This window comes from Oreochromis niloticus, linkage group LG15 (assembly GCF_001858045.2).
Source record: "Oreochromis niloticus isolate F11D_XX linkage group LG15, O_niloticus_UMD_NMBU, whole genome shotgun sequence".
Taxonomy (NCBI): Eukaryota; Metazoa; Chordata; class Actinopteri; order Cichliformes; family Cichlidae; genus Oreochromis; species Oreochromis niloticus.
This window is the reverse complement of record NC_031980.2, coordinates 25,479,465-25,505,856: the sequence shown is the minus strand read 5'-3', so window position 1 is coordinate 25,505,856 and position 26,392 is coordinate 25,479,465. Positions and strand designations below refer to the sequence as shown.

The window sequence follows — 26,392 nt, the reverse complement described above, 5'->3', positions numbered from 1 at the left end:
AGTGGGTGGGGATGGGTGTCGGGGGTGATGTGTGATGAAGACGCGTTGGAGGTAAAGAACACACTGGGCTTAGAGTGCGGGTGTTTTATTTTAAGTTAAGTCATTTTAAGCTAACAGGAAACTGCTGTCGTGTGTCCTTTTATCGTGGCAGCCGAGAGCGGAAGCGGCGAGCTGGCTTTGGCACGCTTGACGCTGGGCTGTGATTGGCTGCCTTGTCTCCGTGCCTCCTGCTGTTGTTCTGATCAGATCAAGATGGCTGCTGTTGTCGGGGATGGAGAGTGAGCTCAAGCTGACATCCGAACACAGGCCGAGGACTCGCGCACCGACCCGCTGATCTACGGGAGCCAAACCCTCGGACCCGGACCGCCCGAACTCCCTCTGATTCTCCTCTGAAGGTAGAGGGGCTCCGCTCCCGTCGCTCTCCCCGCAGCATCCTCCCTGCCATCGATCGCTGTTTGATTGACACGTCGCCGGATCGGTCAGAAAAATCAGATTAGGCTGATTCGGTTTGATTTCCGCCCCCGTATCGACGGTAAAACATAAAATCTGAGTGCTACCGGTGTAATATGGGGCTTTTTGCTGGTTGGTGTGGGTGGGGGCTCCGGGCGGTGAATGGGTGAAGGTTATCCCGGTTACCGCGGGAGATAACGGCGCTGTTAAGGCGACATGGCGGCGGTGTTTCACCGGTAATGAGTCCGAGAGTCCGCCGCCCTCACCGGGACCAGCCGAGTCGGTCAGATACACCACTGCACGGAAACATGGCGGTTTCTTAATTTACAGTGTGGTTATTATTAACACTGGACCCGAGAGAGTCAATATAATAACAAACATAATAACAGAAATCATAAAATGACGTCATCAGTTACCTGCTTATTCAGCTTACAATAAAACCTGATCAATCAATATGTCTACAGACAAAAAAACCCGCAGTTAATCGATTATCATTATTATTGGATTATACCGGATTAAACTTGTCTGATTTATGTACATTTGTTTATCTATTATTTATTTACTGCTGGTCCTGAGCTGTAAACAGTCTGATTATCGATGACGTCACTGTTAGCACATTAATGAATTCTGTGACATATTGAAGCTGCTCCTCAGACACAGTTATTGTCTCTGCTCTTCAGTTTAAATCCATAAAGATTTCAGTATCTGTGACTCTGCTCATACTGGCATCTCTATCTTTGTTCTGGGACTTTGAAGCAGCTCTGACCTTTCTCTGACTCTTCTGTGTGACCTCTAACCTCTAGACAGACTGTCCAACAAGCTCCAGATTTAAAATTTTATTTGGATGTTACAGATTAGCAGATCTGTGCCGTGCCCCTCAGTAGGCTTCCAGAAGCCAGCAAATGAGGAGAAAGTGGGGTTTTAGTGTAAAAGAGGATGAGTTGAGGAGTAAAAGTGAGGATCCACGACTGGAGAAATCCATGAACATTTTCACCTGGATTGTTTTTATCCCTTGGCTCCTGGCAGAAAGCTGTGGGCGTGTTTGTGGCTGATTAGAGGGAAAAGCTTGCTCATGTGGACAGACCTCAGGCTGTCTGTTCATGGCGGTTTGTCCATTATCTGATGACTTCCTGTTTTATCAAGAGTAGAGCAGAGCCGCCAGCTGATCTCAGGTCAGCTTGTTTCAAAGGAAACTGTCTTCAGACACTGGCTGATGTCTGCACCACAGAAATGTCACAGAGATTTAAACAGGCTGCAGCTGCTGCTCACTAAACCTGCCAGCGCCCCCTGTAGGCTGCTCAGCTCCTGAAAGCCAGGAGAAAAACTGACACTTCAGTGTGATCTGAACCAGTTATTGACAAACAGGAAGTACTCGAGTGCAGCTAATTATTTTTATCAGTAATTAAAATCTTCTTTGTCTCATAAACTCAAACAACAACACGCAGAAACACGTGTTTGTCCTTAAAACAGAATTCAAATAAAAACTAATGATGAGGGAATGAGGCGGTGGTGGTGGAGTGGGGCAGCTATGGGAGCAGCACCACCCACGCTGCAGAGGAGAGAGGTGCGCTTGATTTATACCATAGGACGGCATGTTTCTGCAGCAGGTTCAAAGGTCACTGTTTGGCTGCAGTTAGAGGAGCGACAGCTGAGTGAATCTAAGAGTTTAATCTCAGAAGTTCAGTTCAGCTCAGTTTTACCCAGCAGGCCAAGCATTTCACTGCCGTATTTGTTGTGTCAGCAAGGGGGGCCGTGAGAGACCGCAGACATGGATACTACCACGTCCATCAAGATGACCACGCTGGCCATCCAGAACCTGTTCAGCTACGTGGAGGAGGAGAACCTGTCCGCCCTGAAAGCTCACCTGGATCGCTTCAAGGAGGTGGATGGACGCAGTGATGTACGTAATCGAGCTGTGACGGTAGCAGCGCTCGCTTTACAGTCAGAAGACGTTTTACAGCATTTGAGCACCGATATCCCTCCTTTAACTGTATTTAATGATATTCATGTTCAGTTTCATTGTTTTTACTGTAGTTTTTTCTGTGAATTCAGTTTATTAATGCTGTTGTATTATTTTATTTTCATTTCTGGTCACTTTTTATATGACTTTTATTCTTTAGTGATTTTACCTCAGTGCTTGTTTTATTTTTCTGGTTTGTTTACCTGTTTGTTTGTGTACCTGCCTGCATGTGCAGAACGGTCAGACTCCTCTGATGCTGGCGGCCGAGCAGGGCAGTCTGGAGATCGTCCAGGAGCTCATCAGGAGAGGAGCCAATGTCAACCTGGATGATGTGGTGAGCGAAACGAGTGCTCTGTCACCAATGACAAAAAAACCCCATCCTCCAGTGCTGTGGTTGCTAGGAGACAGGTGGGCAAGGTGGCCGGCTCCTGTTTCCATGGTAACCTTGTCTGTGTGTATTTTAGGACTGCTGGTCGGCTCTGATCTCCGCAGCCAAGGAGGGTCACGTGGAGGTGGTGAAGGAGCTGCTGGAGAACAGCGCCTACATCGAGCACAGGGATATGGTGGGAGCAAAGCCTCATGGGAAATGTAGTGCAGAGACTGAAGTGGCTAAACCAAGGGTTAACGTATGTTTGTGTGTGTGTGTGTGTGTGTTCGTCCCAGGGTGGCTGGACAGCTCTCACATGGGCTGCTTATAAAGGTCGCGTGGAGGTCACAAAACTGCTGCTGGAACATGGGGCCAACCCCAACACTACAGGACAGGTAATGCACACACAGGACAGGTAACGCACACGGATGGGAGAATTGATTTTGGCAGGAAGATTTTGTTGTGTTTTGGATTGTTTCAGTCCACAGTGTTTCAGTGATGGCGCTGACACATCCTCCTGTGTCCCTCACAGCAGTACAGTGTGTATCCAATCATCTGGGCCGCAGGTCGAGGACACGCTGACATCGTGAAGCTGCTCCTGCAAAATGGAGCCAAAGTCAACTGTTCAGACAAGGTGAGGGGGCGAGAGCCTGACAAAAAACACACACACCTGCACACACCTGCATGACCTAACCTGAAACCACAGGAAACAGTGCAACACAACATCCGACTGACATCAAATAAATGAATCTCTGTGGGCTCGAGTAAATCGAGAGTAAGAAAGTAAAAACACCTGCACAGGAAACGTCCTGCAAAATAACACGAATAAGTAGCATGATGGATGACAACAGGAAGTGATACAACACAGGAGCACACACCAAACAGCATGACACATTTTACAATAAAGCAGCTCAGAGATGGTGTGTGTGTGTGTGTGTGTGTGTGTGTGCGCATTACAGTACGGGACCACCCCTCTGATCTGGGCGGCGAGGAAAGGACACTTTGACTGCGTGATGCACCTGCTGGAGAACGGTGCTGATGTTGACCAGGAGGGGGCGGTACAACCTTACTCACCTTCACCACCTTCATCATCACCATCACTGCAGGCATGCCAGAATAATATGCGCCTGCCTCTGTTAACTACTTCCTGTCTGTCCCCAGAACTCGATGACGGCACTGATCGTGGCGGTGAGGGGCGGGTATACGGAGGTTGTGAAGGAGCTGCTGAAGAGGAACCCCAACGTCAACATGACCGACAAGGACGGGAATACGGCGCTGATGATCGCTGCCAAGGAGGGCTACACCGAGATCGTCCAGGATCTGCTGGATGCCGGCACCTATGTAAACATCCCTGACCGGGTGAGGCGCCAACAGGCATCGTTACATGACACGCGTGGTTTCAATAACAGGGAAGCTGAACAGCGTCCTGTGTGTTCCAGAGCGGCGACACGGTACTGATCGGAGCCGTAAGGGGCGGGCACGTGGAGATCGTCAGAGCTCTGCTGCACAAATACGCTGACATCGACATTAGAGGGCAGGTGAGGTTTTGGAGACACATTTCCTTCATCACCTTGGAAACAGTGAGTTCATTTCTTAGCTCATTAGATGTTTGTGAACATGAAAAATCTTTCCCATTTAATTTCACGGCACGCTGCAGTCAGACTAACACAGATGATATTTTATAAATTCGTCATCATTGCTTAATTCAGTCGCAGGTTTAGGTTTGATTGTTTTGGCACTTCGCGCCCTCCGTCGTTTTGTCTCTGTTTTGATTTGCTGGTGTCTTCAACATTCTGATGAGAAGGACGACCGAGGGCTTCACACTGCTGTTACTCTGCGAGCATTCAGTAAAGAAGAACTTGAGGGTCAGAGCCAATCAGATGTAGCGTTGAGTAAAGTGATGTTGCTAATGTCATCTCTCTGCTCCGCCTCCAGGAGAATAAGACAGCTCTTTACTGGGCCGTGGAGAAAGGAAACGCCACCATGGTGAGAGACATCCTGCAGTGTAACCCCGACACGGAGACCTGCACCAAGGTAAGAGCCCGGCACACCTGAGAACACCTGTCTGAGAGTAGGGGGTGGGGTTCTGTGGTTAACCTGAGTTTTGCTTTCAGGATGGAGAGACTCCTCTGATCAAAGCCACCAAGATGAGGAACATCGAGATCGTGGAGCTGCTACTTGACAAAGGAGCAAAGGTGTCTGCTGTGGACAAGGTGAGAGCCAGATAGACTAGGGGTGGCTGTGGCTCAGGTGATAGAGCAAATCAGCTACTGATTGGAAGGTTGGTGGTTCGATCCTTGGCTTTCTGCATGCCAAATATCCTTGGGCAAGATACTAACCCCAAGTTGCCCTCCGATGCTTTCATTGGAGTGTGACTGTGTGTGAATGTTGGTTAGTTTGCACTTGAGTTTAGAAGTGCTTGTATGAATGGGTGAATGAATGAGGCATGTTGTATATAGCACTTTGAGTACTCCGGGAGAGTAGAAAAGTGCTATATAAGAATCAGTCCATTTACCATTTACCAATCAGTCCATAGACCCAAGCATCACATGTATCTACCTGCCCTTCAAAGTAAAAGCAGGTTTAAATATTTAGTTTGTTTTTCAGTCTGTAGATTTGTCACAGAGTGAAATGAATGAACAGGTTGCAGAGGACCTGATGCTGACACCTGTTTTCACAGAAAGGAGACACTCCTCTCCACATTGCCATCCGGGGGCGGAGCCGGCGCCTGGCCGAGCTCCTCCTCAGGAACCCCAAAGATGGTCGCCTGCTGTACCGCCCCAACAAGGCTGGAGAGACGCCGTACAACGTTGACTGCAGCCACCAGAAAAGCATCCTGACACAGATTTTTGGAGCACGTACGTCTTTTTTTATGTCTCACCTCATAGTGAGCCTGAACTGCATGCAAACGCAGTGTTACGGTCGATGTTTGCTCAGCTTTGAGTCTCTTCGTCACTCCTCGACCTTAAAATGAACTCGGACCGATCTCACTGCTGAAACTTAAGAGTGAATCAGCTGAAAGAAGCTGCAATTGGAAAGTATGAAGTAATGAGGCAGCTTTACATGATGCTTTGTGTTTTTGTAGGCTCAGCTTGTTACACATAACTGGATCAGTCTGCAGTCAGAGATCAGTCAGAGCTTTATGAAGAAATCAAAGCATGGCCTCAGTGCACAGCTCACAGTGATAACAGCCTCGGCTGAAACCAAACTTTTTAGTTTTTCTCATATTTAAAAGTTCTGAGACTGCTTCACTATGTGGATCATTCTAAACCAGGGGTCGGCAACCTGCGGCTCCGGACCCGCATGCAGCTCTTTAGTCCTTGTACTGCGGCTTTGCGTGGTTTGGGAAAATAAATAGAAGTATTTAGCTGAAGTGTATTTTATTTATTTATATTAGTTCTTTTTTTAACTTGTAGTTCTAAATTGGAAGAATATTGTGATATTGAAATATAAAAATAAAATTATATTCTATTATTTTTTCATCGCTCAAAATAAGCGTCACACTCGCGGAAGCCGGTATACCCGCCGAAACGCCGTGCATTTATCGAGACTTTCAACCCCAGGTAGGCCAATTATGGATCTTCGGATCCACATTATGTCAGCAGCTATTCTCCACCGTGAACTATGTTAAAGACAAACACTCACGCCTCACAGATGACAGCTTACAGTCCTGCGTAAAGATGAAAGTGACTTCGTACAGCCCCGATTTGCGGACTCTGTGCGCAGAGGTTCAGGAGCAGAAATCACGTTGTAAACATATCACGGCAGACCCGACGATGTTTCCATGAACATGCTTTTCAGCATGTCTTTATTGACCACTTTTCACACACGGTTGCTGTACGCATACAGCTGGCTGTAGCTTTTCAGCTCACAGCCCGACATATACCAACAACAACACAACAGCATGGATAGCACAGACGTTAAGGCGGCGAGACGTGATTGCGGGTGCTGCTCAGGTGCGTCCGCCTTCCCTGCAGCGGCACTGCAGACCACGCCCCGCCACACACATTAACCAGGTAAAATACATATTTACGCAGAATTTTGCAAATATCTATTTTTCATTTGTCAGCAGCATGGAGCTTTTTTTCCAATTATTTTTTAAAAGTCAGGTCAAGGCTCCAAAAGCCCAAAGGCAATGTAAGGGTGGCGGCTGACAACAGTTTTTGTTTGCTACATGGATCATTTTAGTTCAGCTGGGTGTCTTTCCTTTTGTTATATTTCTTTAAGAGTTCAAAATGTGTTAATTACATAAATAAAATGTAATTTTCTCTGTAGCACTTCATGGATTTCATAAGCAACACACCTTAGTTGTTCACACAAAGCATAAAGGTAAAAAACAATATATACAGTGTTATCTTCATTTTAGATGTCAAAAAGTATTTGCGGCTCCCAGTGTTTTCTTTTACGTGGAAAAACGGGGTCCAGATGGCTCTTTGGGTCTTAAAGGTGGCTGACCCCTCGTCTAAACAATATCCCTTACAAATGTAGACCTCAAAATAATCTGCAAAGCTCTCTCAAAAAGATTAGAGAAGATAACCCCCCTTTTTAATTCATCCTGACCAAACTGGTTTCATAAAAGGTATGCACTCATCAACAAACACACGTAGATTACTTAATTTAATAGACTACTCATGCAGTAAAAACACTGAAACCACAATATTGTCTCTAGATGCAGAAAAAGCGTTTAACAGAGTTAACTGGAAATTTTTATTTTCAACTTTACACAAATTTGGTTTTGGAAACTCTTTCATAAACTGGCTAAAAATATTATACAATTCCCCAACAGCTTGTGTCAGAACAAATGACCAAACATCCTCCAGCTTCTCTCTCCTGAGGGGCACCAGGCAGGGATGCCCACTCTCCCCTTCACTGTTTGCAATTTTTATCGAACCACTAGCAGCAGCAATTAGACAGGCTACATTAATTAAGGGCATAAAATGCAAGAATGTAGAACATAAAATTAGTCTTTATGCGGATGATGTGTTGATTTTTCCCCCAAACTCACAAACCAACCTTTCTGACGTAATTACACTAATAACTCGTTTTCAAGAGTTTCAGATTATTCAGTTAACTGGTCAAAATCTAAAGTTCTTCCAATTAATTCCTCCTTCTATAATTCTTCTTCTACCCCACTACAATCTGGAAATATTAAATATTTAGGTATGAATGTCTCTGTTAAGCTTGCAGATTTAACTAAATTAAACCACATCCCACTTCTAAAGAAAGTAGAAGGCGATCTGGCCAGATGGAAATCTCTACCCATATCACTCATGGGAAGGGTTGCCGCTATAAAATAATGGTCTTGCCAAAAATAAATTATTTATTTTCAATGATCCCGAGTAAGCCATCACAAGATTGGTTCAGATCTCTGGATTCGTATATTTCTAAATTCCTTTGAAAAGATAAACCCCCGCGTATCAGCTTAAAAACGCTACAAAGGACCAAGGATAAAGGAGGACTAGATCTGCCTAACTTTCATCACAACTTCTTAGCCAACAGGCTTCAGTTCATCTCAGGATGGTTAAAACATTTGACCTTACCAACCTTCTTAGATGAGCCTTGGCTAGATGTAGAACAGGCACTATGCAACAATGTAGAGATTTCAGACCTACCATTTATCAGCTCAAACATCAAACGACATGAATGCTTTAAAAAGCCCTTCTCTGACAGCATGGTGGGAGTTTCTAAAAATAACAGAGTCTTCATTAATCCCATGCAAACGTACACCTATCTGGAACAATCCGGACATACTACAAAACAATAATATGATTAATTTTCCAGATTGAGGTTGTAAAGGAATTAAATGGTAAATGGCCTGTATTTGTATAGCGCTTAACTAGTCCCAAAGGACCCCAAAGCGCTTTACACATTCAGTCATCCACCCATTCACACACACACACTGGTGATGGCAAGCTACATTGTAGCCACAGCCACCCTGGGGCGCACTGACAGAGGCGAGGCTGCCGGACACTGGCGCCACCGGGCCCTCTGACCACCAACAGTAGGCAACGGGTGAAGTGTCTTGCCGATTACAACGGGAACTCCCAACTCTTGAGCCACGCTCGCCCCGTAAATACTTGGAACATATATTAGAAGGAATAGACTATTCCATTTGACAGACTAGTTATACAATATGGGATCAACAAGAAAAGATTTTTAGAATATCAACAAATTAAATCCATAGTAAAAAAGAAATTTAAACCCAGTCAAGTTGAATTACAAACACCACCAAGTGTGGTACAATTTCTTACTCTTAAATCCCCCAAATTATTGTCTAAAATATACAGAACACTTTCTAAAAAAATGTAGGCCGGCCTGCGAGATCATTTCATATAGATTTATTGTTATTGTTATGCATGGCCCAACGATATGAGGCGCTAATAACACACAAACGACAGATCCGATAATGCAGCATTTCAGCCTCCTTGCCTAACGCTAGGCTACCTGGGAACATTCCCACATCAATCAAATCAAGCTTCTGTTATTGCGAAGCTAGCCCCTCACAATGGCGAAGAGAAAAGTTGATCCTGAAAACAGAGCCTTTCAACACCGATGGGAGGCTGAATATATGTTTACAGACATTGCCGGTAAACCCGTATGTCTTATTTGTGGAGCTAATGTGGCTGTAATTAAGGAATTTATTTTAAGACGGCACTACGAGACAAAACATCAGGATAAGATGAAAAACCTAAATGCAGAGCAGAAAATGCAGAAAGTCGAAGAGCTAAAGTAGAATCTGACATTTCAGCAGACGTTTTTCCTCAGAGCCAAATCATAAAGTGAAGCTGTTTTGAAAGCAAGTTTTATTGTGGCAGAGGAGATAGCCAAATCAGCCCGGCTATTTACCTAGGGAGTGTTTCTGAAGAGCTGCATGATGAAGGTGTGCAACATCTTGTATCCAGACAAAACGCAGATTTTGGCAAATGTGAGCCTGAGTAGAAATACGATTGCTGATCACGTTTGTGAGATGGCCACTGATACATAGTCTCTTGCTGTGGATGAAAGTGAAGACATAATGGACATTGCACAGCTGTCCATTTTCATCCATGAAGCGGACTTCAATTTGCGCTTCACAGAGGAAATATTGGACATTAAATCGATGCATGGGACAATGACAGGAAAACACATTTTTTAAAACGTATGTCAAAGTGTAACCGACATGAAACTGCCCTGGGACAAACTTGTTGGACTTACAACAGATGGAGCGCCGCCAAAGTGCGGTGAAAAAGGTTGACTAGTCAGCAGGATGCGAGTGAAGATGCAGGAGGAGAACTGTACCGGTGAGTTAACAGCATATCACTGCATCATACACCAGGAAACGCTGTGTGGTAAAGTCCTAAAAATGGAGCATGTAATGAGCACCGTAACGCAAACTGTAAATTTTATCCGAGCTAAAGGTTTAAATCGCCGGGAATTTCAGTCTTTTATGCGGGAAATAGATACAGAGTTTGCCGACATTCCTTATCATACAGAGGTCCGTTGGCTGAGTCGGGGAAAAGTTCTCAACAGAGTTTTTGAGCTCAGCGAGGAAATCGGTCAGTTCAAGGACAGTAAAGGAAAAGACCCCACAGTTATGAGGGATGAAAAGTGGAAATGTCAGTTGGCGTTTTTGGCTGACATAACAGCTCATCTCAACGTCTTAAACCTTCAGCTGCAGGGATGTGACCGCATGATCACTGTATGATCCGGTGAAGGCATTTCAAGTGAAGCTGCTCTTATGGGAGTCACAAATGCACCAGTGCAATTTGCCTCACTTTCCCTGTTCCCAAGTAATGTTGAACCAAGTCGGTGCAACTGTGTTCCCAAATGCACGCTTTGCTGATAAACTGAGCGCACGACGCACTGAGTACGCACGGCACTTTGGTGACTTTGAAGCACGAAAAGAGAATTTCAAGCTGCTTCGCAACCCATTTACAGTTGATGTGGAAACTGCAACTGTGCAGATTCAGATGGAGCTGATTGAGCTGCAGTGTAATGGGACATTCAAGGCAAAGTACGACACTGAAGGGCGCGCACAGTTTATTCATTCCATTCCTGAAAGAATGCCCCAGCTGCCCGACTCGAACCTGCCCGACTCGAACCTGCCCGACTCGAACCTTGTGTATGTTTGGTAGCACATATCTGTCTTAGAAGCAGTTTTCAGTGATGAAGATTAACAAAACAGCACACAGGTGTCGTCTCACTAATGAACACCTGCAGTCGATCCTGAGAATCTCCACAACAGAAGACCTCACACCAAACTTAAACTTGTTGCCAAAAAAGATGCCAAGCATCCAGCTCTGACAAAATGGCATAAGAGCAAAGAAAACTGAATGTTATGATTTGTTATTTTAACTTTTGCTGAAAAGCACAAATTTTATTTATATTTCCTTTTTTTTTGCCTCATGTTCAGGTTTTGAATTTGCATCATTCTGACAGGAGATATTTTTTAAAAAAGCAAAATATTTTAAGTTTATTTTTTTTAAATAAAAATGGCATAATAGCAACAAAATCTCCTTGTTTTGATTTGTTGTTATTTTAGCGTTTACTTAAAAGCACAATTTTCATTTATTTTTCTGGGGTTTTTTTCAGCATGTTCATATTTCTAACCCATGTGCACCAGTGTGCACTGTTCATCGACATAAACTACACCTTTCTTGGCTGCTACCTCAAAGCACATTGTGCGCTGTCGGTCTTGCGTGCTGCACAACAAAATTCAATATTTAGTGTTTACTGTTATTTACACTTAGCTAGATTAATGGGATGGTGTTGTGTTTATTATGTGGCTCTCTGTTTTGTTTGTTTTTTTGGGGGGGGTTTTCTCTCTCAACAGGTGATCCAAGAGATTTTTTCTTTTTAAGTGCCCTTTCTCACTGTCCCTCTCCCCCTCTGTTTTTCTTTTACTTCCTCTCTTTCTTTCTCCCTTTCCTATCCCCCAGCCATGTCTGTCCCATCTGTAACGACTGAAAATAAAATAAAATAAATAAATAATAACAACAAAGGTCGATCAAATGGACCAATACAGCAAGGCCGTGATGATCCACTTGGTAAAGTAAATCTGTTGGGTATCTTCGTTGGCCTTCAGACAACAATTTTGATGGCTAAAGAACCAAACGTGACAGTCAAAAAAAAACCAACAAAAAAAAAAAACAAAGATGAAGGAAAAACTTGTAGTTTATCTGCAATAACAGCTGATTCATGGTTACTGAGTGCAGAGTGAGTGAATGAACAGCAGAGTATCATCAGTATATTGACGTACCCGCTCACAGGAAATAATGTCATGAGTAGAAAATGAAGTTCAGAAGCTGCAGGCTTCTGAACTCTCTGCTCATTCAGACTTGGTGTTTGCTGTAAATTGATACGAGGAGTGAAATCAGCCATGCTGAGACTGCTCTGCAGGCTTGAGTTAACCGATCAGTTCATCTTACCAAAATCATTCTGACTCCATAGAAAAAACTCCAGAAGTCTGATTACATCGCCAAAGCGGATTACTTTTATCTGTTCTGTCCTCAGGGATCCTCAAATCAAAAGAATAAAAGACTCTCTGTGTCTCCACCCCCTGCAGGTCATCTGTCGCCCTCGGAGACGGACGGCGACATGCTGGGCTACGACCTGTACAGCTCGGCGCTCGCCGACATCCTGAGCGAGCCCACCATGCAGCCGCCCATCTGTGTGGGTCTGTACGCTCAGTGGGGCAGCGGCAAGTCCTTCCTGCTCAAGAAGCTGGAGGGTGAGTTCGTGTTTGCCACGCTCACCAGGCTCACCACGCTCGTTACACTAAGGGTACGTACACCTGGCCAACACGTACTGACGCTCCTCTTCCTCCTCAGATGAGATGAAGACTTTTGCTGGGCAGCAGATTGAGCCGCTGTTCCAGTTCTCCTGGCTCGTTGTCTTCTTGTCCTTGCTGCTCTGTGGCTCCATCGCTATCATCCTCGGCTTCAGCGTGGACCCCAAGCTTGCTATGGCGGTCTCCCTCAGCCTGCTTGCCCTGCTTTACCTATTCTTTGGTGAGAAATGCCTCGATGTGATGCCGGACGTTAACACATGACCTCCTGTACTGTCACCGGTGTTCACATAAAGTTTTACATTCTGTAGTGGTGGTGTACTTTGGCGGCCGGAGGGAAGGCGATAACTGGACGTGGGCATGGCTGCTGAGCACCCGCCTGGCGCGGCACATCGGGTACCTGGAGCTGCTGTTGAAGTTGATGTTCGTGAACCCGCCGGAGCTTCCGGAGCAGAGCACGCGAGCGCTGCCTGTCAGGTAACGCCACCGCACAGGGTGGTCATAATGTCACAGTAATGTCACGCTGATGTCATGATGATGTCACCTGTCTCCTGCAGGTTCCTGTTTACAGACTATAACCGGCTGTCCAGCGTTGGAGGAGAAACATCCATGGCGGAGATGATCGCCACGCTGTCAGATGCCTGCGAGCGAGAGTTTGGCTTCCTCGCCACACGACTCTTTAGAGTGTTTAAGACTGAGGAGACGCAAGGTAACGCATCACTTCCTGTCTGACAGCCTGCGCTTGCTGAGGTCACCTGACCCGAGTCCAGCTCGGCTCATCTCTTCTTCTTCGGTGCTCTCAGGGAAGAGGAAGTGGAAGAAGACGTGCTGCGTACCGTCCTTCATCCTCTTCACCCTTGTGCTGGGCTGCCTTGTCACCGGCATGGCGCTGCTGGCTGTCTTCAAGGTGGATGGCGAGAACCGGACAGTGAACGCGGTGCTGATCGCCATCGGCAGCGTGGTTGGCCTCGCTCTGCTGCTCAACTGCAGGACGTGGTGGCAGGTGACCGACTCGGTGCTTAACTCGCAGAGGAAGAGGCTCCACAGCGCCGCCAACAGGATGCACAAGCTGAAGAGCGAGGGCTTCATGAAGGTAAGGAGGGGACACAATCTACGGGGGCGGCGAGGGGGTCTCCTTGAGCTGAGGGTCTTTAGTTTCAAAGTTTTAAATCCTCTAATGTCTCTGATGGAGGAAAACATGAGGTGGGAGCAAGGGTGTAGCTCAGGAGTCTTCCTGGTTCTGGATGAGCCCTTGAACGTGATTGGCTGGTTCTGCACATAGGAAAAAGCTTCATGTAGCTCGTGTGCTATGGTGAACTTTCAGAATAAGAGCATGGAGGTGGTCGTTTCAGTTTGTTAGTGTGTTTCTCCTGCAGGTCCTGAAGCACGAGGTGGAGCTAATGGCGAGGATGGCGAAGACGATTGATGGGTTCACGCAGCACCAGACGAGGCTGGCGGTGGTCATTGACGGGCTGGACTCCTGCGAACAGGACAAAGTGTTGCAGATGCTCGACACGGTGAGACGCTCACACGGCTTCATTCAGTTTTTCAGTGTTTTTAAAGATGGCGAGGCAAAAGCGTGGACCCGGTCTGACCTCATCGTCATCTTTAATGCACAAACGTTAGCTGTGACATCACAGACTTAGTCAAGCTGACTTGTGTTTTTATTAGATGAATGTGATCTGTGACGGACCGAGCAGTGAAGGAAACTTAGGCACAGGTTAAAGTCCAAAAAAATGATTTTTTATTTAACCCAAAAAACATAATTGGTTAACTCATGCAAAAAGAATCAAAATCTTGGGCCCATAAAAGAGGTCAAAATAACAGAACTCTACTCAAAGTTGACAACAATACTGATAACTCAAACAAACTGACCTAACTTAACAAGACAAAGGGGAAACTTAAATAGTGGCTGATCAGCCCACAAAAATACAAAGGGGTAAAACACACAAAACCTAACTGAAACTAACATAATAAACTCCAATTTCCCCCCATGGTCCCGAGTTATGGAATGAACCAGTTTGCAGTCTTCCTTTAAAGCCACCTCTTGGCTCCTCAATCAAGGGACTGGAACAGCTGCAACTAAGGTAACTCAGAAAACAAAAAATTGAATCATACATAACAGTGTAAACTAAAATGTGCGCACTTATTTTAGAATGCAGTGTTATGTGGATATGTGAATTAATTCTGAACCAAACCAGTTATTTGTCCTGTAAATTAATTCCTATATTTAAATAAAGACAAATGTGAATGCAATGTTATGTATAAGCCTCTACACTAACATGGTGATATTACCACTGTGTGGCTGTAAGTGCAGCCATCACATGATCAGTCGGAACAGCTCAGCTCTCATCACGTGGGTCAGATTTACTTTGAAAGGACAGGAAGTTGCCTCACATGGTCAGTGTGGGTGTGCCCCTCCTGCAGGTGCGTGTGCTGTTCTCCAAAGGGCCCTTCATTTCCATCTTTGCCAGCGATCCGCACATCATCATCAAGGCCATCAACCAGAACCTGAACAGCGTCCTGCGCGACTCCAATATCAACGGGCACGACTACATGAGGAACATCGTGCACCTTCCTGTCTTTCTCAACAGCAGGGGGCTCTCCAGCGCCAGGAAGATGTGCACTGCCACGCCCGCCAACGGAGACACCACCACCGCCGACGGTATCCACACATACAATGACTACATTATACAAGACTCGCAATTACATTGCTTTTTATCGTAGCTGATTAATGAAGCGTGCAGGTGACATCAGCAGCCTGTTGTCACATCCTTCTGCTGTCACGTGACCGCGCCTGCTCTGAAATCATGTTGGATGAAATCTCACAGAGATTCACTCAGATTCAGTCTGGACCTGAAAGTAAACCATTGACTGGTTTTATTTTTCTTACTAAGATAAAAGTATGAATTTGAGGAGCAGGAGTGCAGAGGCTAATCTGTAATCCCAGAATATCTGTACACACAGCAAGCTGACATCATACTCACCTCTGTCTGTGGTTACAGACCGACTTGATGTTTACATCTGTTTGTGTGTCAGCAGGGTGGCATGAGGAGCTGGACAGGAAGCTGTCTCAGCACAGTCTGGGAGAATTAACCAAGTTTGGAAGCAAGACGACGCTCAATCGCCGGGTGCGTGCGTGCGTGTGTGTGTGTGTGTGTGTGTGTGTGTGTGTGTGTGTTAATCTAATGACTTGTAGGCGGTCTCATGTTTCCTCTGATTGAAGTAAATCCAGCTGCTTTTCAGGTTTTAATTCGAAAAGAGTGTGTTTCAATGAGCTGCTGTTTCTTGATTGACAGCTTGTGTATACTCCGTCCCTCGTGCGTGTGGTCATGTGACCTGTGTGGTGTACTTTCCAGGACACGTACCGGCGGCGCCAGGTGCAGCGCTCAGTTACGCGTCAGATGTCGTTCGACCTGACGAAGCTGATGGTGACAGAGGATTGGTTCAGCGACATCAGCCCACAGACGATGAGGAGGCTGCTGAACATCGTCTCTGTCACAGGTGACCTCCATCACCTTCATTATTAGCAGGACACGGTGTGTCTGCCACTTCCTGCTGATCTTGGTGGTTCATTCCAGTTTTTTTACATTAAAAAACTTTTTTATTATTATTATAATAATAATGTAGTTTTTAACCCCACCTCCTCCTGTCCAGGCCGTCTGCTACGAGCCAATCAGATCAGCTTTAACTGGGACCGCCTGGCGTCGTGGATCAACCTGACGGAGCAGTGGCCCTACAGAACGTCCTGGCTCATTCTGTACCTGGAGGAGACCGACGGAGTCCCCGACCACGCCACGCTCAAGACCATCTACGAGAGGTCAGAGGTCACCCTCCCTCCGCAGGTGTCATTGGTAAAACGACGCTGCGTCAGCTGATCAGTGCGTTCTCTCTCCTTCAGAGTGTCCAAGAACATCCCGACAACGAAGGACGTGGAGCCTCTGCTGGAGATCGACGGAGACGTGCGCAGCTTCGAGGTCTTCCTGTCATCACGGACACCCGTCCTCACAGCGAGGGACATCCGTACCTTCCTGCCTTGCACCGTCAACCTGGACCCCAAACTCCGTGAGATCATTGCAGGTACGAGTACTCCTCAGTACTGCTGAAAATACTGCTCAGTGTATTGCTGACTGTACTTGTACCTGTTGCTCTCACGAGCGTGACGTGATTTGAGGACATCATCAGTCTGAAATTCCTCTCCATAGATGTTCGCGCTGCCCGTGAGCAGATGAACATGGGCGGAGTCACGTACCCGCCCCTGCCTCTGCAGGATGCTCAGCCCCGCCCCACATCAGTCTATAGTCAGGTGTCGTCGACGTGCTCGCCCTCCGCGTCCTTCACCGGGCCCTTCAACCCACCAGCGGGGGGCGTGGTCTCCCCGCCGCCTCACAGCAGCTACTACAGCGGCATGGCCAGCACACAGCATCCCTTCTACAACAGGGTGAGTGAAGGCCCCGCCTTATGATGTCATTGAATCGGCAGGTAGCGTACCGATGTCATCGGTTCACGTGACGACTGTCCCGGCTCAGTCCCTTTCATCGTTTGTGTTGTTTTGCTTGGTTTGATTTCATTTCCTGTTTCATTGAATCCCTGCTGTCTCACAGCCCACAGCTGACAGGCTGTCGTCTAATCACCTCATCCGGCTTTGTAGAGTAAAAGAACAAAGCTTCACAGAGAGTTGAATGAAGTTCAACTTTCAGCTAGCTTCAGCTAGACTTTTTATTTTTAATGCGTCAAAAGTTTTCACATCATAACAAACAAAAGCACAGAAATACAAACAGAAACGACAAAAAAACACACAAATCTTGATTATTTGAACATTTGTTTCATCAAATAGTTTTTTTCCTCTTGTAACCACTGTGGGACGGCGCCACGGTGTTGAACTGGAGTTGGTGCCGGGTGTCAGGTGGCAGGGATTCGCTCTTTAATTTGACAGTTTTTGGGGTTTTTTATGTTTCATCACGTCCACCGACATTATTTTGATTTTTCACCTCCTCCCCCTCAGCCATATTTTCCCCACCACCTTTACCAGCTGCCACGCCCACTCGTGGCTTCCTTCCCACCACACCTCCATCCACGACCACCTCCTAAAAGCTCCTTCAGCAGGGATGCCACTGCTGCCACTGCTCCTGTAAGTACGACCATAGCTGGAAGCTATGACCCAACATGAACGTTTTTAACAAGTTCAATTGTTAAAAAAATGATGAAACTTGTCTGTTTTCAGTTTTTGAATCTGAAACTAAATTTTTTTTGTTTTATTACCTGGTGAAGAAGAAACACGTAAAATATTTTAGAAAAAAATCTTTTAGAAACTCCGCCCACCAGACGTTTGTTTGCTCAGAAGTTTTCCTCTAGAAATCAGTCTTAATCAGAGTTTTCGTTTTCTTTGCTTGTGGTCTTTGAAGGCTCCTCTGTCCTCTCCTCTTTTACTGCTGCTGTTAATCTCATCCTCTTCTTCTTTGGTTTCCGGAAACACTGAACCAGTGGTGGTTTCTTAAAACTGTGCCTTCAGTAGAAATCATTGTGCTGTCCCGTCATTCATCTGTATTTCCTCATGTTTTCATCCCCAACTGTCCGTCTGCAGTCTAAGAGTTCGTCTTTGAAAAGGAAGCAGGTATTTAACCTTACCTAACATGGCCCTCCTTGTCTTCTTCCCTCCTTCCTTCCTGAAGTGTCCACAGCAAAGGTCTGCGTCATGTTTTGGTGTTGATTGCTCTCGTTCAGCCAGCTGACAAATCGGCCTCAGAAGGTTCCTGTTAGGTTCTCAAGGACGTTTCAGACACAACAGGTTCCCACAGGAACACTTGAAACATAACAAGTGACTTTTTTATGAAATATTTCACTTCACAACTGAGCATACTCTGTTTTCATTTAAGGAGCAACATTTCTGATTTGTAGTTACAGTGAAAGGAAAAAAAAATCCAAGCATGAACATGAGCCCGTGATTGAGCCGCGACCGATCTGAACTTCAGCCGGACTTGAGCCGGATGCTGTGGACCAAAGGAGGAAGTGTTCCAACCACTACAACCCCCAGCATGCACCTTGCCTCTACTAGCGTGTGGCTTCAATAAAGTAGTTGTTTGATCTATTCAGAAACTTTAACTTGACCTTTGACCCCTCACTGCTAACCCACACAGCTGCTCACTACCCCAAACTCCCCCAGCCCCACCTCTGCACGGTGAAAAATGTCCTGACTGAGTTAAAGGTGCTCACAAAGCTTTAAAACATCTGTTGGACAGTAATTTTTTACATCACTGGGGACATTTTTGTGTTTCAGGCCGCGTTTCAGCAAAAAGAAACAGTCCTGTGCCTGCTGTGCAAAGTCATGTGACATGGTTATCTAGATCCAGATAAACCGTACACCAGAGGCAGTACAAAACATGGACGTAGCTTCTGGGTCCAAAAAATAAAGCAGTCATGGAAGTGCCTGAAACCTATTTGGATTTTTATGGCCACCAGGATACGACACTGTAAAATTTCTTCTGGTTCTATAGAAATGTGTGGGATGACCTCTGACATTTATAAATACCTTCCTGATGTTGACTTAGTCTCTCATATCGGGTCAAAACAAGGTTATTCAATAAATTTTGGTCATTCTGAGCATCAGAGAAATTTTTCCGGGTATGCATGATGATTTTCAGAGCCGCTGTGCTTCCTCACATCCGATTTCAAAAGACCAAGTTAGCAATGGTGAAGCTGATCAGTGGGTGACCTCACAGTCGCTACGTCCATCTTTTACATGTCTGTCAGGTGTACTTTTACCTGAGTTAGCGTTTATGTTTTTAGACTGGTGGAGTCACTGAGGAAAAATGTTGCGCTAAAAGGGTTAAGCTCAGGTTGAGACTTACATTAACCTGGCAGGATTTGGATGAAGTTTCCATTCATCTCACAGCTGGATAGCACATCTGAAAATAATGACATTTGTTATTAAAATCTAAAAAATGTTGGATTTTTTTTCCCTGTGAAATATATCTATGTTCAGGGCTCCGCCTCGGTCGCGTCTGCCACTCCGCCCATCCTCCTAAGCTCCATGACCACAGAGGCCGTCTGTGAGCGCGTGCGGCATATTGAAGGCATCGACCAGAGTATGATAGGACAGTACACCGCCACCATCAGAAAGGTCAGTGACACAACTTCACAAGAAAGCAGAAAGCCTGGGACCTGAGACTGAAATACAAATGTTTTTCATTTTCAGGCAAACGTTAACGGCAGAGTTCTGTCTCAGTGCAACATCGATGAGCTGAAGAAAGAAATGAACATGAACTTTGGAGACTGGCAGCTCTTCAGGGCAACGGTCAGTCCAGGCAGTGAATGCATTACTGACTAATAGCGTAACATTATATGCATATTGGTGAATTTTCTAAAACAGAAACCCTGCAGCAGTGGAAAACCAAAAAATCTGGGTTTATTAAAACAGAGTTTTCAGTGACCTGCAGCAGCTTGGTTTAATGCTTAATGATGTAATGACTTAAAATAAGATCCACCTCCTCCTTCCTGCTGAAGGTTTTGGACATGCGTCACATTGAGAGCCAGGTGCTACATGAGGAAACCGCCAGCGAGCAAGGTAGCGTCATTGGCGGTCACATTGAGCCAGTAAGGCGAGTGATGGCTCCACCCCACACTGGCGCCTCGAACACAGATGCATCACCAATGTACAGCTTCAACCTGAGCTTCGAGGAGCTGAGCACGGTGGGACTGGATGAGCCGCAGCGACACGGAAACATGCCGTGGATGGTAACTATAGAACATGAGATCTGTGATGTCAGATGTGAGGGGTCTGATGCTGAACAATGTTGTTCTCTGTCTGTCTTCAGGGTGGCGCTCACAGAACCGCCAGCATGAACAGTCTGAACTCGCAGGAGTCCTCCAATGACATCTCCAAGCTGACAGACAAGCAGCAGGCAGAGTACCGCGATGCCTACCAGGAGTACATCGCCCAGATGGCCCAGCTGGAGTTGGGCGTCATCACCGGGGAGAAGCCCATCCAACCACAACCGGGACAGTTCATGACATCATCATCTGAGGATAAGAGCAAGGATGGCACCGAGCAGGATGGACGCAAATCCTTCAACAAGAGGAGCAGCAGCAAACCGGCAGCGGACAACACTGACTTTGCTTCCAACGGTGAGGTGCTAGATCCCATCAGAGAAGAAGATGAGAAGGGTGACCACGGGTCCTCCAAGTCAGTGCTCACCCGCAAGTCCTCAGCTGAAAGAGGCGGGCTGTTCCAGGGAGCTGCTGACCTCAAGCTGAAGGCCGGTGGTGGGCTGCGCTACCAGAAGCTGACCAGCGATGACGAAGAGTCTGAAGAGTCTGATCACGCCCCCCTGCTGAAAGATGGCAAGAAGGTGGTGGACCCCAAACTGCCCGGCGGTTCACTGGCGCTGAAAGGGAAGGACTACCTCTCCGACGCCATGCTGGACAAGAAAGACTCGTCTGACTCTGGCGTGAGGTCCAACGAGAGCTCCCCCAACCACTCGCTGCAGGACGAGGAGGCGGACCTGTCGCAGCTGGACCGGGCCAACCTGATCGAGCTGGATGAAGAGAGCCTGGCCCGGAAACGCGGCCTTCCCAGCAGCCTCAGCGGCCTGCAGGACCCGGCGGTGGCGCGCATGTCCATCTGCTCCGAGGACCAGTGCAGCCTGCTGGCAAGCAGCCCGGAGGAGAGTTGGCCGTCGTCCAGAAGCTACAACCTGAACCGCACACCAAGCAATGTCACCCTCAACAACAACACCAACGCCCAGCAGGCCAACCGCGCCCGCCAGCCCGAGGGGTCCACCTCCTCCAACCCCTCCTCCTCCACCTCCTCCACCAGCGAGGTCATCATCCCCCCGAGCTCTGGGACCATCACAACCACCTCAACTTCCACCCGGCCGGGGCCAAACAACGAGAACGTCAGAGTGGTTCACCTGAAGCGTGGCCTGAAGCCTGGAGACCCGCCGGAGATCTGCACTGTGTCCTCCGACACCGTCACCTTTGGCGAGGAGCGTGAGAGCATCCTGTGACCTCACGGCGAGGAGGGGGAGAGTGCCAAGGGTCCGCCGAGAGTCCCCTTTGAACTTCTGCAACCAATCAGGACCTTAGAAAGGTTTAATGAGTCCTAAAGAAGAAAAAACATTTGATCAGTGAAAAAGAAAAAAAGCTGAATTTGACTGAAATCAGGAAGAAAAAATATGTTTAGAAGTTTCGGACTTTAAATCTGAGCAGAAGAAGAAGAGTGGCTGCTGGAGGACCTTGGTTTCAGTGTTAATGGTAGATGTTTGTGCATGCTCACACCTGTAGTCCGTAGGTAACACGAAGCTTCGTAGAGACGTAACGTGAAGCTGCTGCATGTCGTTATTGTCCCGCTGTGACGTGATTGGGCGCTTCCAGCCTGTTTATATTGTGACAGAGTTCATTATTGATGCTTATCGTTCACGCCCGTGAAACCGATCGTCACTGACATCGCATCCAATTGTTTAACAGCGAGAGAGGTGACTTCCTGCTGTCAGAACACCACAAACTAATTGGCACAGACACCTAACGTATTTAGGGTTGAACCAGCCAATGGGAATGATCTGGTGTTTCATCCGGTGTTTCATCAGTTAGAGCAAGAAGGTTTCCATGGTGATACAAATCACCAGCTTCCTGTGAGTCCAGAAACATCAGCAGAGCTTCCTGATTGTTTAGTAGAAGATCCTTCAAGACCAATCAGGAGAAAGAGTTGGAACAACACCTGCTCTAACTGATCAAACACTGAACTTGCACCCTGAGAAATTACCTGGAGAGGTGAGCGCAGACTTCCACTTCGCCCCCTGGTGATATTCAGCATTACAAATGGGTTATTCACCCATTGCTGGGGTGTACTGCAGTCAGTTATAATCAGAAAAAAACCTTGTTAACTATTTTGCGATGATCTTCGTGAATGCGTATTTAATCGGCTGTTTGTGTTTGTTGTCATACTGACGTGGTGCTCTTACAGTGAAGTGAATCTGTGATCATGTCATTTGGTCTGAAGATCTTTGAAATCATCGATGAGTTGTTTAACATCCTCCAATCATCAGGCAGAAAATTCTGACCAATCAGCAGTGAACGTGAGCTTTGTCAGACATTTATGAACGACAGGAAATGAAAATGAAGATACCAAAACGATTCAGATATCTTCAGATTTCAGAATAAAATAACAAAAATAAATGTTTCCTTCAAAATAAATTCTGACTACTATAGCTTTTTTTCAGTGTTAGATTCTAAAAGCATGTTTCTGTAACGCTGTCGTTGGTGTCTCACGCTCTCAGTGATCATGTGACCTGTCTCAGGATGAAGTTAAAGAAAAAAATGTTTCTGTGAACTGAAAATAAAAAAAACCTGCACGTCGAAAGTATCCGAGTAAATTTCTTGAACGAGTGAACACAGTAGTGAGCATTTTAAAAAATTTTGTTTTGTTCTGCAGAACACTTTTTAGGAACTTTTACAGGAAATTAGACATAAAGAAGCAAAAACAAATGTTTCTAAAATACATTTTTTATTTTTGCATGTTTATTTTTTAATTTCAGTATTTCATTTGGATTTTTTAACTTTTGGTCTTCCTTAGTTTAAAGGGGAAAATCCAAAAACTTATGCTAGGTTTCTTATTTTCATTTTACAGACAATAAATATACTTTTTTCATTTGAGTGGAAAAATATTTTTATTAGAATTAATGTTTAAAAATATTTTCATAAACTATTTAAATTTCAGTAATTAAAAAGTTTCAGCCCTTATGGGGACAAAATGCCCGTACCCACGAGTTTGAAGACATGTCTGAGACTCAAAATATGATTTTAGTGTCAGGGTTACAGTTAGGTTATGGTTAGGTTTAAGCTCAGGGTTAGAATTAACCATTCATTTTGATGGTTAGGGTAAGCGCATAGGGGAAGTATCTCAATTAGATGTTCCCACAAAGATATAAAAACAAGTGTGATTGTGTGTGTGTGTGTGTGTGTGTGTGTGTCCTGGTTTGGATGTTCCAGCTGGATCGGAACACCGTTACCATGGGGATAATCATCACGGTGATAAGATGCCAAACATCTGCCTCACCTGCAGTCACATGACTCTGATCCGCCTGGACGATAGCAGGAAACAGCAACAATGAAGCACGATGAACATGTTGATGATGAAGATGTGATGAAGATGATGATGATTAAGGTTGTTCGTCGTTTGTCTGTGGAGCTGAAGGATGATTAAAGTTTTTAACAGTGCTTTATTTAAAACTGGAGTTCATCAGACAGTCTGAAGCTGATTCGATGTTAAATCAGAGACGTGTCAGCAGGGAGCAGAATTCACTGCCGTCACATTGTTCCCACAGTGCTGAGCAGCCCATTGGATTGTGTGCTGATGACACAGACCTGTTTTTACCTTTTATAAATGCCTCGGAGTCTGTCAGACACATGCAGGGGAGGGGGGATGTGGAAGGGACTTGAGGACCCACCCTTTCAAACATCTCTTCACGGCCCTGGAGTCTGTACTGATACATCTCTGGGGCATGGCTAACGTAGACTGCTAACTATCATAACTATGGCGACACTCCATGATCCGCCATTACCGCCACAGGAGCGACTGGAGATGACACAACTCTCCCATTCAATGACTCTGGTTTGACGCCACCAGGTAAAAGTGAGGGCATGATGGGTATGATGGGAAATGTAGGAATGAACTGAACCAAATGAACCCGCTGAAGTTCATCATTCACTTCCTGTGAGGAAATAAATCTGTTGATGTCTCCACTTCACAAAAAAATCAACAAACATTCGTGGCAAACAAATCTGAACCATTAGGATAAGTTTTAAAAGTTGGACTTTAAAGACTATTTTTTTTTTTCACATATTTGATTTGACTTCTTTGGACTTCTTAAATTCAAATTTATGTTTGGATTTAATTTTACTTTTATTTTCCTTCCATTTATTTAATTCATATATGTGTGTGTGTGTGTGTGTGTGTGTGTGTATACATATATATATATGTGTGTGTGTGTGTTTGTTTTTTTATTTGAATTCTTTGTGATTTTTTTCTTTTTTGTTTTTTATCTGGTAAATTGCGGTTGTGTTTATTCATTATGTTCATTAATTATTTGCTTTTTATTTCTGTGCTTTTGAGCCACATTCTGATTTATTTTGTCTCTGCTTGATAAAGTTTTATTTCTGTCCTCCATCAGCTTCAGAGAAGGTGAGAAGCATGATGGGAAATGTAGGAAAAAGTCTGGGTGACTTTGTCTGTGTAGGTTCTCAGTCATCCAGGTCATCGTCATCACTGACAGAGGAAAGAAAAGCGTCTGGACTTCTTTAAGTTGCTTGGAGACGTTTCACCTCTCATTTGAAGAAGCTTCTCGGATGAGAGGTGAAACGTCCTCAGCAACTCAAAGAAGTCCAGACGCACTTAAAACATGAAGCTCAAAAATGCACGTCAGTGAATGCATCGTTATGCAGATGAACTTGATGGCAGTCCCTGTGGGGTGTCAGTGAATGCATCGCAGCTGCTGCTCTGATGTTTCAGATAAAAGCGAGTGGTTGATAAGAGCACGACTTCACGCTCCGGTGAAAATATGCAAACGCAGCGGAGGAAGTCAATAGGAGCCGGGATCAGATTCTAGCTGTTCGCCTCCGCAGCTCACTAAGCACAGGGCCACACCTGCCGGCCTGACAGGGGCGCAGCAGTCACCGGGGTCTGTGATGGTACCGGCGTCGGCTCCTCTGTGTTTGTGTCTCTTCATGTTTTATTGATTACTTTTCTTTTGTCTCAGCTGTTCTTGCTTCAGTTCGTCAGTGACAAAAAACCTCCAGGCTGAATTTCATTAAACTTTTTCAGGAGGTGGAGTCGGCCCGAGGAAGACGAGCTTTACCTTTGATTACAAAGCTCTGATTTTTGCAGGAAAGGCAACACGTCTTCAAGAAACCTAAAGAAGTCCAGTGGGGTTTCTTTCCGAGCTCCTTACAATATTTATTTTGTGGTTAATTACTCACATGTTTGTTGGGAAGAGTTTCTCTGTACAGTGTTTCTGGTGCCGACCTACTTCACTGATCTACAGGGTGGGCCATTTATATGGATACACCGTAATAAAATGGGAATGGTTGGTGATATTAAAGTCCTGTTTGTGGCACATTAGTATATGTGAGGTGGCAAACTCCTTAAGATGGGTGGTGACCATGGTGGCCATTTAGAAGTCGGCCATCTTGGATACAACTTTTGTTTTTTCAATAGGAAGAGGGCCATGTAACACATCAAACTTATTGGTAATGTCACAAGAAAAACAATGGTGTGCTTGGTTTCAACGTAACTTTATTCTTTCATGAGTTATTTACAAGTTTCTGACCACTTATAAAATGTGTTCAATGTGCTGCCCATTGTGTTGGATTGTCAATGCAACCCTCTTCTCCCACTCTTCACACACTGATAGCAACACCGCAGAAGAAATGCCAGCACAGGCATCCAGTATCTGTAGTTTCAGGTGCTGCACATCTCGTATCTTCAAACCATAGACAATTGCCTTCAGATGACCCCAAAGATAAAATTCTAAGGGGGTCAGATCGGGAGACCTTGGGGGCCATTCAACTGGCCCACGACGACCAATCCACTTTCCAGGAAACTGTTCATCTAGGAATGCTCGGACCTGGCACCCATAATGTGGTGGTGCAACCAACTTGCTGGAAAAACTCAGGGAATGTGCCAGCTTCAGTGCATAAAGAGGGAAACACATCATCATGTAGCAATTTCAAATATCCAGTGGCCTTGAGGTTTCCATTGATGAAGAATGGACCCACTATCGTTGTACCCCATATACCACACCAAACCATCACTTTTGTTGTTCCAACAGTCTTGGAGGGATCCATCCAATGTGGG

At 45.7% G+C, this 26,392-nt stretch overlaps 1 protein-coding gene and 1 pseudogene across 7 annotated transcripts; both read left to right on the top strand.

Moving 5' to 3' along the window:
* The first annotated feature begins 89 nt into the window (after window positions 1-89).
* kidins220b (kinase D-interacting substrate 220b) lies at window positions 90-22,900 on the top strand. Of its 7 annotated transcripts, none has more exons than XM_005452482.4 (30): window positions 92-395; window positions 2,196-2,350; window positions 2,646-2,744; window positions 2,875-2,973; window positions 3,074-3,172; window positions 3,310-3,411; window positions 3,737-3,835; window positions 3,939-4,136; window positions 4,217-4,315; window positions 4,713-4,811; window positions 4,892-4,990; window positions 5,458-5,635; window positions 12,322-12,486; window positions 12,587-12,766; window positions 12,855-13,020; window positions 13,101-13,252; window positions 13,347-13,636; window positions 13,920-14,060; window positions 14,971-15,208; window positions 15,583-15,674; window positions 15,903-16,047; window positions 16,201-16,363; window positions 16,445-16,623; window positions 16,749-16,984; window positions 17,549-17,674; window positions 18,128-18,157; window positions 19,526-19,663; window positions 19,739-19,837; window positions 20,047-20,277; window positions 20,358-22,900. In XM_005452482.4, the coding sequence occupies exons 2-30, from the start codon at window positions 2,219-2,221 to the stop codon at window positions 21,546-21,548; spliced, it is 5,265 nt and encodes a 1,754-aa protein (XP_005452539.1). In that variant the 5' UTR covers window positions 92-395; window positions 2,196-2,218; the 3' UTR covers window positions 21,549-22,900. The 7 variants fall into 7 exon arrangements, with proteins under 7 accessions (XP_025754862.1, XP_005452539.1, XP_005452538.1 ...); XM_005452481.4 differs by having other exon boundaries at window positions 2,192-2,350; XM_005452483.4 differs by having other exon boundaries at window positions 93-395; window positions 2,192-2,350; window positions 15,586-15,674.
* On the top strand, window positions 8,719-11,501 carry LOC109194774 (general transcription factor II-I repeat domain-containing protein 2-like; annotated as a pseudogene).
* Window positions 22,901-26,392: the final 3,492 nt, after the last annotated feature.